The following is an 11,463-nucleotide window of genomic DNA, read 5'->3' as shown; positions in this document are numbered from 1 at the left end:
TTATCTACTCATCTATCCATCCATCTATTAAACCACATTGCTTTAAATATCAGTTCTACAGTTAGAATATGAACATCTGCCTTGGTTTATCTGCTCAGATAAAACCAGGGTTCACATTAAACTAACGGCGAGGCTATATGGAGCCTTCCTTATCTACCATGTAAGAATTACGACCAGATGTAGGGCATCAGGAATGGATCGGGCAGATCCGGGGAGCAGAACGAGTCTAGACTAGATCACTGCTACCTCGGAAGTGACATGTCGTTTAAAGTGCAAGAAGGGGCAAAGCGTGAGAGCTAAAGGGTATAACAATCAGTCGAGTAAAAGGGCTTTGCAAGAGCAGACACGTAAGTGAATGTAGGGTTGCAGAATTCCGGGAATTGTTAAGTCTTAACTTTTCCCATGGAAAGTTTTTGGAACTTTACCAGAAATTTTCCACCCCTCTAAGTGAATTTTAGATAGTTTTGGGGCTTGTGAAGGAGGTGCAATTGACACATCCCTGCTTACCGAAGCACCCCCTAAAAGTGACCCCCTACAGATTTGCTGGATTCAAAAGACTTGACTCAACAAACGAGTTTCATCCTTGACTTTAACACGAATTTGAGAGCTCTGCCCCCTGCTGTAGCCTCCAATTAAAGTAATCAAGGTACCAACAAAGAGCCTGCATCTTTCAATAAAACCAAAACAGAATTCGAAGTATTAAACCAAAGAAATCAAACTCAGACGCAGGGATGAGATTTGTACCCACCCACAAGGATATCTGCTTTATTCTCATGTCTCCTGTCGACAGATGATGAATGTAGGTTTGTTTATTTCCCTCGCAGGTTGAAAAAGTGCACACTCCACCCGAGTCCTGTTCCTCATATCGGAGACTTCAAAGTGAGTCCAATGGTTTGATTTGCTCGATCTTAACGTTTTCGTTTGGCCCAAAAACTTCAGCTAGTTTTTTTTTCTCCCAACCCCGTTGTGATCCCATTGAACAGACAGGAAACGTTTGGGGGTATTTCTGTTCCGCTTGAATGTGCGAAAAACAGTATCTGGGGGTGTGAAACTGATTCTACAGCACCACTAAATATAACTTGAACTGTGTGTGTGTGTGTTGTCAGTGTTCGGCTGTGCTGCCGGAGAAAGTGGGTGAGCTGCTCCACAGAGAGGAGTCTCTACAGATTGACAGCTTGACCGAAGATCCGACTTCCACCCAGCACCAGACGAGTCACGCTGAAGAAAGCTCAGGTCACACCTCCTCGACTGGCTCTCCAAGCACGCTTCAGACGTCAGGGGGTTCAAAGGTCAGCCTCAGTAGCTGGATGCAGATGTTGATCTCGGCGGAGAAGGGAAGCGTTACGTACAGCAACGACTATTGTACGCTCTCACACACCATGAGCGAACACGCAATTAACACACACAGGAGCTAAACAGGGGACACACACACATTCTTAACAACCGCGGGCAAGCAGGAAATGCTAACACACACACACACACACACACACACACACACACACACAAACAGGTAGTAATTCTGATCAACCCTGGCCGCTCCAGAAGGAATAATTTCCTGAACATTCTCACCCACTGAAAAGAACTGTGAAAGGAATTTCAGACAATCAAATTCCTAGAGGAATTCCTAACGATCCCACCTGTTCCTAAAGTCATTTGGGACAATCTGGCTTTCTCTATAGACATTTTGGAATAATCCAGACTTTCCAAATCTGGACCACTGTCAAAACTGAAAAATCAGCATCCTCTCAAAAGAACAAAACAAAAAAACCCACCTCATCAATTGTTCAAAGAGCTGTGGACGGGAATTCTGGATCATTGCTTCACTTTCAAAGCAATTCCGAACTATCCCACATACTTCCATTGGAATTCTTAACAATCCCACCTGTTTATCAAGTAATTTTGGACCATCCGGCCTGCTCACCCTCAAAGACACAATCCAGACCAGTGCCAAAATAAAATTCTGACCAATCGCTCCAATTCCCAAGGAATTCCAAACCATCCCAACCTCTCCCAAAGGACTTCCTAACAATCCCACCTGTTGCTCAAGTAATTCTTGACAATCCCGGCCGCCCGCTCTCATAGATATAATCGAGACCTCCCAATCCAGACCACTCCCAAGTAATTCAGACCAATCATTAATATTCCTATTCCGAACCATCCCACCTGTTTGCAAAAGAATTCCAAACAATTCCACCAAAGTAATTTCAGACAGTCCAGGCTGCTCACTCTGAAAGACCTCCCAATCCCAAAAGTGATTCGGACCAAACTGCTCCAAAAAGGAATCCCGACACATCCCACCCACTCCCAAAGGAATTTGAACTCCCTTTTTTGCATGTACATATTTCTGTTGTAACGAAAACGAAACCCAGCGCGATCGGAATACAGCATTTGCCGAACACGAACGAACAGAATGACGTTGTTCCCGAGAGACTCGGATTAAAACCGGCTCAACTGCTAAGTTGTGTATAAGCTTTGTTTAAGGGCATCCGGGAAACACTGTAAATATAAATGTAAATAAAACTCCACTTCGTAGCACCAACATGGAGGTCAAATTCCATGTTTTTTGGAAGTCTAACAAAAAGTCGTCTAGCGTGAAGAGACGGTATCATCATTTTCCATCTAGCGTACGCTGCTTTGCTAATAGTCGTAGCTTGGAATTTCGCCGGGCAGAAAATCGGTGTAATCTGTTATTGCCAAAAGTATTGGGACACCTGCCTTTTCCCACCACCCATATACGTGCATCTTCACCTTTGGAGGTGGAGTAAAATCGATTAGAACGAGGAGACCCAAACCTGTTCCAGCTTCGTGAAGATCTGCTTTCCATGTGGTCGGAAGATGGAGCCTCAGTACCGGACTTTCTTTTCCAACGCTCCACAAATCTCCAAAAAAATCTAGTGGAACTTCTTCCCAGAAGAATGAAGCTCATCAAGCAACTAAGGATTTTGATAATCGATTAATCAAGACGATTATTTTTCTTTTTCCGATTATTCGGATAAAAACGATGCTATTTTTATGAGATGTTTCGCTTATTAGAACTGTATAAAACTTTTAATGGGGGTATTGGTGCATAAAAGTGTACTTCAAAAAAAATATGCAAAAGTCACGTGTTGATTTTTATCTTTAATTTAGAGATTTTAAAGCTTGTAGTAGCTGCTTATTGAGGAGTCAAATGGGGGATTTCACCTTTGAATAAATTCCCCCCCATGCTGAATTGTTCCTTTCTGTAAAAAAATTATAATAAACATCGTTTGAGTATAAAAAGTGAAGCAATTTGTGTCGATCCCAAACCTTTCTACTTCTGCTTTCCTGCACTTCCTCATTCCACCACTAGGTCTCGGTCTTCATTTCTATTTCTATCTGTCTCCCTGATCACTTCTGCAGTAGTTCCACAATCATCCAGCACCTTTTCCTCCTTCCACCATTTTATTCTTCTTTCAGTCCTCACTCTCCTCCTCTTTTTCACCTTCATCATCCGATGCTGTCTAGCTACACTGTCCCCCGCCAACACCTTACAGTCTCCAATCTCCTTCAGGTTGCATCTCCTACATAGAACATAGTCCACCTGTGTGCACCTTCCTCCACTCTTATACGTCACCCTATGATCCTCCTTCTTCTTAAAATAAGTGTTCACCACTGCCATTTCCATCCTTTTAGCAAAATCTACCACCATCTGCCCTTCCACATTCCTCTCCTTAAAGCCATACCTACCATCACCTCCTCATCACCTCTGTTCCCTTCACCCACATGCCCATTAAAGTCCTCAATCACCAATCTTTCATTCCTACACCTTCTACCACTTCATCTAACTCACTCCAGAATCTTTCCTTCTCCTCCATCTCACAGCCCACTTGTGGAGCATAGGCACTGATGACATTTATCATCACGTCTTCAAATTCCAGCTGCACGATCATCACCCTATCAGAAACTCTCTTCACCTCCATTACACTCTTACTGTACTCTTCCTTCAGAATCACCCCTACACCATTTCTCTTTCCATCCACACCATGATAGAACAGTTTAAACACCTCCAATGTTCCTGCTCTTACTCCCTTTCCACTTGGTCTCCTATATAACCCCCCACACACACACACACACACACACACACACACACGTTGTATATCTAAGACTTGTTAGATTGGGACGTTTGTTTTGTAGAAAGATCTTTATTAAACCAACAAAGGACGCAGGACACATGTTCCCATCGTTAACGAACGAACGATACACGCATACACAAAAAGAAAAAATAATAATAAAAAATAAATCTTGCTGAGGAGGAATTCCGAACCTACGATGTCTCCGATTTTTCCGGCGTGCAGAAGCGTCTCGCTTATTAAAGACGTTTTCTTTTACCTGTGTGATGGACAGAAGTGCGAGAAAGCGAGATGTTCCGCGCCGTTGCGTCCGAGGTTTCAGCGCTCGCACGTGGGAGGAAAAACAAAACAATGAGCAAAGGAGGGAAGTCTGGCGTTAAAATAAGAAGGAACTTTCGAACACACACACACACACACACACGCACACGCACACGCACTCGCGCACACACACACACGATGCGTACACAGAAAGTTCATTGTTTTCGTCCAGCCACTTAATGTTGACTGGAGAAAAAAAAAAAAGGAAATAAAGATGAGGTCCATTTCTGATTGGCCGATGATAAAGCGAGGCAGGGGGCTTTCCTGCTGGGGGAGGGGGGGGGGGGGATGGAGTCAAGAGGGCATGTTTGTGACATCACTACCAAGGGGGCGTGGCCTGCAGGGATGGGGTGGATGGGGCGGATGGCACAGACGTCACGTCAAGTCCTTTCAGTCCCAATGAGGAGAGGAGGAGGAGGAGAAAACGGAGGAAGAAGATGGAAAAATAAACGAGTGCTGAACACATTCGCTCCGAGCGATCCAGTCACGCCGTCTACGAGGGGGAGAACTTTTTGGCTTGTGCTCGGACTCTCTTCTCGTACTCCACTCTGTTTTGACTGGAAACGATAGAGAGAAAAAAAAAAAAAAGATTAGCGAGGGCCGAGACATGCATGGTGTGTGTGTGTGTGTGTGTGTGTGTGTGTGTGTGTCTCTCACCAATATATGGTATACGCCTCAGCCTGGGCCGGGTCCTGAATATTGGGCTCGTTTAAAAGCTCCTGGATCCCCAACAGAATCTGCAGAAGAACCAACAACAACAAAATGTCAAAATAAATGCATAATTAACAGTTGAGGTTTCACTGGAAGGTCATTGATCGCATCCCCCAGCCGCTCTGATACACTTGCGGTGCCGTAATGCCACTCGAACACAAATCTTGAGAAAGAATGCGGCCCCCCTTTTTTTTTTTTTTTTTTTTAGGTTTTTTCGGGTGAGATTCGGAGAATTCAGAGAAACCTGAACGTCAAAGGGCTCTGATCTCACCCCCTTCTGGACACACGAGAGAGAGTGAGCTGCAATGATACGCTCGCCTGCCGAAATCATCCGCATCTTTCATCTCGTACCAAAAAAACAAATGTGTGCATGGGGACATTTTAGAGCTCTGATCAGAAGGTCATGAGTTTAAATCCCCTCCTCAATGCTCCCCAACTCCTCGGCGTATAAATGAGAGGTCACTCGGGATAAGCGGCAAATCTAAAACGCTGCCTTTGTAAGAGACCGGTAGCTCACTGGTGGCCCTGCGATCGGAAGGTCTTGAGATCGAATCCCAGCACCAGTGAAACCCTTGAAATGATCGAAATGAGATGATGGGGTTTTTTTTGGGGGAGTGTTTGGTGGGTACGTTACCTGTTTGATCGTGATCGCGGGTCTCCAGTCTTTGTCCTCCTCTAAGATGGAGAGACACACCGTCCCCGACGGGTAGACGTTCGGATGAAACAGCGGCGGCTCGAATTTACCTGGCGAATGAACAAAACTATAGAAATGAAAGGTGGATATATTTCTGTCGGCGGAAAAATGCGATTCTGGGCCCGTTCGGGTTTCTGTGTGAACATGCGTGTGAGGGAACCTACACTTCGGAGGGGATGATGGGTAATCGTCTTTAAACAGCATCCTGAGCTTAAACAGGCCGCCTTCCCACGGAGTCTACGGGCGAAGCAGAGGAACATCAACCGGGGTCGCAACATAAAATCATTCTCAGAGTACCAGCTCGAGTCTTACCCCCTTCTTCCCGGGAATGGCGCACTCCCAATTCATCAGGTTCATCGTACCGTCTGGGTTTTTAGTCGGAACGGCGACGAAGCCCTGCAAAAAAGACGACGGCGGTGAGAACGCGACCGGCGTTTACGCCTCGTGTGTGTGCGTGCGGGACGGGAAAACACTCACGAAAGGGTGATCTTTCCTCCACGCTTTTCGCTCTTGCGCGAGTCGACTCAGAGCTATGCCAGACATGACGGCTGATCCTGCGGGTAAGGAGTCGTCTACGGGAAATCACAAACATAAATCCATTTCATTTGATGAATAAAACTCATTGCGGTGCAACAAACAAACTCAAGATCAAGCGAACGAGTCTTAACGAGCGATTCGTTTCGAAATCGATGCAAAAAAACAAACAAAACAGAATTGACGCTAAAAAATGCAATAGATCGGGTCACGTGACAGACGAATGAATCAATTTTAGCTGTACAATAAACTGCAGTGTCATTTGCATTATTAAAAATATAATTAAAGTCGGTGCATGTAGACTTATTGAGTGTGTGAGTGTGTGTGTGTGTGTGTGTGTGGTCGATTGCTTATTTTGAAAAAAAAGAATTAATAAAAAACACATTTTATTGTATTTCTGATCAAAAGGGAACGAAAAGAGTCGATTGTATTCTTAAAAGAACCGATTCACTAAAATGACTCGATCTCCTAATCGGCTGCTAATAAGGACCGAGTGCGCGATACTGCGCGTGCGCAAAGCGCGCACCCGCCCTCGCGCTCCTATGGCTAGCCAATAAACAAAATAGATATAAATATACGATGTGTGTATTCTTTTTATTATTAAAAAGGAGATTTAAAAAAAAAAAATTGAATTGGGTTATAAAATGTATTTTATAAACGCAATTTGGAGAGTCAAGCGCGGGTTTAGCGCGTGCTAACAAGCTAAGCTAAGGGTTATACTTCCTGTGAAGTGACTAGCCGCTACACACACACACACACACACACACACACACACACACACACAGAGAGAGAGAAACCCGGGTTATGATGATCATCCGTATTTACACTTCTCACACGTGTAACGTGCACGTTTATCATCTATAATATATCATAAATTGTATAATTATTATGAATGGTTATAACGCGGTTTTCCGCGCGAGCAGCTCCTCAGTGGCGGAGACGCCGCTCATGACCGCGCATTGGACAAAGGGGAAAAGCTGGACTTCCTTTTTTCACGCGAACGCGCATTCCCTTCTTTCAGCTCAACACACACACACACACACACACACACACACACATTAGAAAACAAATCATTTCACACGTTTGTTTATTACCTGCAACTGTTCGGGGTTTTATGGCGTGGTCGCTGGCTTACCTCGTGAACGCCAGGCCGCGTCGTGACTTTCTAGACACTTCTATTAGACCCGTGCTAAACCCGGGACAAAAAAAAAAAACAAGCCAAGTTTCCCTCCCGAAAAGACATCCGTTCTAAACCGGACTAAGTAGGACCCCAGAGTTTTAGACGCCTCTTCTAACGCCTGTGCAGAATAAACACTTAAAATAAAGGTTCCGATCCAAAACGTCATCGCTTTCATCCGAATTCAGATCCTGTAATCGCGTGTGGTTGTTAGATTTATTTTATAGGTTATATTTAAGCTAAAAGTCGATATTGTGAAGGTGATTTTCAGACAGGCATCTATTTGGACACCCCGCTATTTAAAGGGACCGCGTAGTCTGGGCTTAAAACGTTTCCAAACGCGCGCTAAGCGCAAATACGCGCTTCACGTGCTCGGGTTTTATTTTGGTTTATTCCGACACTGTAATGAAGTGAAATAAATGGTCGAAAAGCGACGTTTCATTCATACGATTTCATTCCTATACAGCCTTTTGGTGTCTGTGGGGACCGGAGCGTCTCTATGGCAACAGGCGATTAAAAGAAATTCTTGTGAATGCCGCACGAGGGCGCTGTAGGAGCGAAGATGGCGCATGAGGGAGGACGCGTACCACGTGACACCTATATGAGTGGGAATGGGGGAGGGGCTGAAATCTGATTGGATCTGTTAGAAAAAAAAAACTGATGTGGAAGGAAGAAAGAAGCACAACGAAACATCTGTTTGATCGTCAAATGCGTTTATTAATTTCAGGAGCGAGACTCAAAAAAAATAAAAAAATCAACCTACGTCCATTTATAATCCTGCTCCAAGTCCAAAAGTTTGCGGACACCCGAGCCAAAAGGCGGTAAAATCTACAGAGGGTTTAGAGCTCTAGAGCAGTTATGGAAGGAATCTCTTCATGGAGCTAGACTAGAAAAGTCGGGTGTCCCAATACTTTTGGACAAAGCGTGTGTGTGTGTTGGATATAGAAATAAATATGAGGAATATAGAAACGTTAGCGGGGCTTTTTCGTGTTCTCGCTGGAGGACGTTCCGTCGTCCGGAGGTTCTTCTCGGAGCGCAGACGATCACGGCGCAATTTTCGATCTCGAGCGTCTGTGACTTTTCGCTCCGTGTTTTATACTTCCGATTTGCTATTTTTCCTCATGGTTCCTCAAACCGAAAAAAGTACAAAGCGGTAGACGTCTCAAACCCTGGAAGCCTCATATCCGAGAACCTCGCTCCTGAAGGATCTACGATGGAAAAAAACAAAAAGCGCTCGTTAAATCGGAAGGGCGCCATTATTTATAAGCACGTCCCCGCACCAGCGTACCTTGGCTTTCACGCTCGGCGGGCTGGTGTTACCGCATGACTGGTTTTGAAGCTCCTTGGAAACGACGCACAGGAACTCGGCTTGGTCTTCACTGCCGTAGTTGTAGGAGGAGCCGATGCTTACTAGCTGTGCACACACACACACACACACACACACACACACACACAGCTGCATTACAGTTCCGACATGCTCGGACATGCCTCGGCGCACCCTTGTTGTTGCCAAGTCGCAAAAACAGGAACACGAGCATGCACCAACATGTTCATGCACACGCCAAACCGACGTGACACCTTTGGCGTTCCATAATCGACTCCTAGTCTAAAAACCAGGCCGGGATTCACACCAGGAAAAGTCCTGTGTATTCAGAGTAAAAATTGCAAGAAAAAAAAGTCGGAATTGCAAGAAATAAAGCCGGAATTGTGAGGGGAAAAAGAGTCGGAATTGCGAGAAATACAGTAAAAATCGCAAGAAAAAGAGTCGGAATTGCGAGAAATAAAGTCAAAATGCGAGGGAAAAAAAGACGGAATTGCAAGAAATAAAGCCGGAATTGTGAGGGAAAAAAAGTCGGAATTGCGAGAAATAAAGTCAAAATGCGAGAAAAAAAAATTGGGATTTGCGAAAAATAAAGTTGTAATTACGGGAAAAGAAGTCGGAAATTGTGATTAGGCAAACTTTATTTTTTAATGTTGCCGGAACGGTCATCAATGACGTAGACACGAACGAAACATATAACGAAAACCAGATCGATAAAAAAAAATCAGGACGACACGGCAACAGGAGCAAAACCGAGGGATACGCCTCTTGGCAGTGGGCGGGGCGAGTTTGACACGACTCCTCCCCCTTCACCTGGCAAGACACAATCAGGAGAAACATCTGTGTTCGCCCATAGACTACACTGACCAGCTGTAACGACCAATCAGAGCCCAGAATCACACGATCACATTTTTACCTGCTCAAACTTCCATCCATCCGACATGGTGGAGACCATCTGAGTGAGTTCCTCCTCCTGACACTGCAACACCCGGTACACATGCTTCAATGGAGTCTGGAGAGAAAGAGAAGAAGAAATAGTGTGTGTGTGTGTGTGTGTGTGTGTGTGTGTGTGTGTGTGTGTGTGTTTCCGTCCTCACTCACGTGCATGGATTTGGCTTCCCGCTCTGTGATCCTGTCCTTGATGAGTTTAATTAGCGACGTGATGTTGTAGAACTCCGCCTCCTCCAGAGCTCCTACATCAAAGAGAAAGATAGAGAGAGAGAGAGAGAGAGAGAGAGAGAGAGAGAGAGAGAGAGAACGGAAAACAAGGAAAGAAAGGAAGAAAGGATGAAGTGAGAGGGAATGATGAAGCATACACCATTCCCAATACACTTCTGAGATGTTGTTCCTCAAGATTTTGTGGAGATTTGTGGAGATGCGAGGCACTTGATTAAACACAGCTACAACCTAGCAACAACCTAGCAACCACTAACAATTATATAGCATCACCCTGGCAACCATGTGCAATACCGTCGAAACCACCTGGAACCCCGTCACAACCACCTAAAATACCAGAGCAACACCGTACAGGAACAGAGCACCCAAGTAAACATAGATATCACCTAGCAACAACCTAACAAGCACCAAAAGAATACCCTAGCAACCACCTGGAACACCATCACAACCACCTTCAATACTTTATCAACACCGTAGGACGCAAACACCTGAACGAAGCATAGCAACACCTAAAAGATAACAGCAACACAGTGGCAACCACCTCAAACAACATAGCAACCATCGAGCAACCTTCTGAAATAGCACAGCACCCACTTAGCAACACCATAGCAACCACCTAGCAACACCATAGCAACCACTTAAAATAACAGCAACCACCTGTAACACCATGTGCAAAACCCTAGCAACCACCTAGTACACCCAAGCAAACAACCGTGTGTGTGTGTGTGTGTGTGTGTGTGTGTGTGTGTGTGTGTGTGTGTTACCTTCTTCAGTCAGGTTTTTATTGAGGACCAGTTTGCCGTGTCTCAGGTAGTTCAGCACAGGGCCGAAGTACACCGGATCTCTGTCAATCAAATATGCACCCGACTCATCCTACACACACACACACACACACACACACACACACACACAAACTAAATGTGGTAGAAAATGGGGGGTTAAATATTAATGTGTGTGGAGTGTGTGTTCACGTCAGACCTCCAGCTCGCTCCTTAATAGCAGGGGGTTCATGAATAAAACACAGTGTGTGTGTGTGTGTGTGTGTGTGTGTGTGTGTGTGTGTGTGTGTGTGTGTGTGTAAGATCCAAATATGTAACATTCACACTCTGAAATACACTCAGTAGGCAAAAGTATTGGGACACCTCTAATCTACGCCCACTGTATCCTCAAACTCTCTCGCTGACCAGATGTGGAACCAGATGTGGTCTTCTCCTGTTGTAATCTTCAAGGTTCAACACGTTTCTGAGATGCTTTTCTGTTTACGGAAGAGCTCCTGTAAATCACTCTATCCTTCACGCCAGCGATGTTTTCGGTTTTACGCACCACACGGAGTGCGTGTGAACCAGACGTACGAGACGTAGACGAACCGACGTGCTGGTTTTCAATCTCCACAACGTGCGACAGCTGCCTCCTCCCTCCTTCCCTCCCTCGTTCCTTCCCT

The 11,463-nt window shown here is 45.1% G+C and overlaps 3 protein-coding genes across 7 annotated transcripts in view; 1 reads left to right on the top strand and 2 right to left on the bottom strand.

Annotated features, from left to right (window-relative positions):
* The window catches only part of LOC124383768 (interleukin-4 receptor subunit alpha), a 7,773-nt gene extending 4,360 nt beyond the window's left edge, over positions 1–3,413 (top strand). Inside the window, exons 8-9 of the mRNA XM_046846063.1 lie at positions 825–879; positions 1,107–3,413. Coding sequence (XP_046702019.1) covers positions 825–879; positions 1,107–1,415 — 364 coding nt within the window. The 3' untranslated portion in view covers positions 1,416–3,413. The remainder of the gene's footprint in view (positions 1–824; positions 880–1,106) is intronic.
* Positions 3,414–4,143: 730 nt separating this feature from the next.
* ube2ib (ubiquitin-conjugating enzyme E2Ib) lies at positions 4,144–7,630 on the bottom strand. Of its 2 annotated transcripts, none has more exons than XM_046847033.1 (7): positions 7,484–7,630; positions 6,292–6,386; positions 6,127–6,210; positions 5,979–6,051; positions 5,755–5,864; positions 5,067–5,146; positions 4,144–4,966 (listed from the first exon to the last, which is right to left on the bottom strand). In XM_046847033.1, the coding sequence occupies exons 2-7, from the start codon at positions 6,355–6,357 to the stop codon at positions 4,903–4,905; spliced, it is 477 nt and encodes a 158-aa protein (XP_046702989.1). In that variant the 5' UTR covers positions 6,358–6,386; positions 7,484–7,630; the 3' UTR covers positions 4,144–4,902. The 2 variants fall into 2 exon arrangements, with proteins under 2 accessions (XP_046702989.1, XP_046702988.1); XM_046847032.1 differs by having other exon boundaries at positions 7,443–7,595.
* A 587-nt stretch (positions 7,631–8,217) lies between these two features.
* kctd5b (potassium channel tetramerization domain containing 5b) overlaps positions 8,218–11,463 on the bottom strand; it is a 33,107-nt gene continuing 29,861 nt past the window's right edge. For 3 of the 4 annotated variants that reach the window (XR_006925371.1, XR_006925370.1, XR_006925369.1), the window contains exons 3-7: positions 10,787–10,895; positions 9,948–10,039; positions 9,763–9,858; positions 8,814–9,659; positions 8,711–8,733 (exon numbers count right to left, since the gene is read on the bottom strand). Coding sequence is in view for 1 of the 4 variants with exons in the window: in XM_046847031.1 (XP_046702987.1) it covers positions 8,704–8,733; positions 8,814–8,939; positions 9,763–9,858; positions 9,948–10,039; positions 10,787–10,895 (453 nt within the window). In the remaining 3 variants the exon portion in view is untranslated. Of the gene's footprint in view, positions 8,734–8,813; positions 9,660–9,762; positions 9,859–9,947; positions 10,040–10,786; positions 10,896–11,463 lie in introns of all 4 variants that reach the window. The other variant, XM_046847031.1, reaches the window with a different exon arrangement.

Source organism: Silurus meridionalis, chromosome 4, assembly GCF_014805685.1.
Source record: "Silurus meridionalis isolate SWU-2019-XX chromosome 4, ASM1480568v1, whole genome shotgun sequence".
In the NCBI taxonomy this organism is placed as follows: domain Eukaryota; kingdom Metazoa; phylum Chordata; class Actinopteri; order Siluriformes; family Siluridae; genus Silurus; species Silurus meridionalis.
This window is presented reverse-complemented; position numbering and strand designations above follow the sequence as displayed.

Bases quoted from the DNA above. Each gene is read 5' to 3' on its own strand.
- ube2ib (XM_046847033.1), bottom strand. From the start codon at position 6,357: ATGTCTGGCATAGCTCTGAGTCGACTCGCGCAAGAGCGAAAAGCGTGG. The intron at 5,865-5,978 runs GTAGGTTCCCTC...TTCATTCGCCAG, and splicing joins CCCATCATCCCCTCCGAAGT to GTAAATTCGAGCCGCCGCTG. The intron at 5,147-5,754 runs GTAACGTACCCA...GTTCTTCTGCAG, and splicing joins CCGCGATCACGATCAAACAG to ATTCTGTTGGGGATCCAGGA.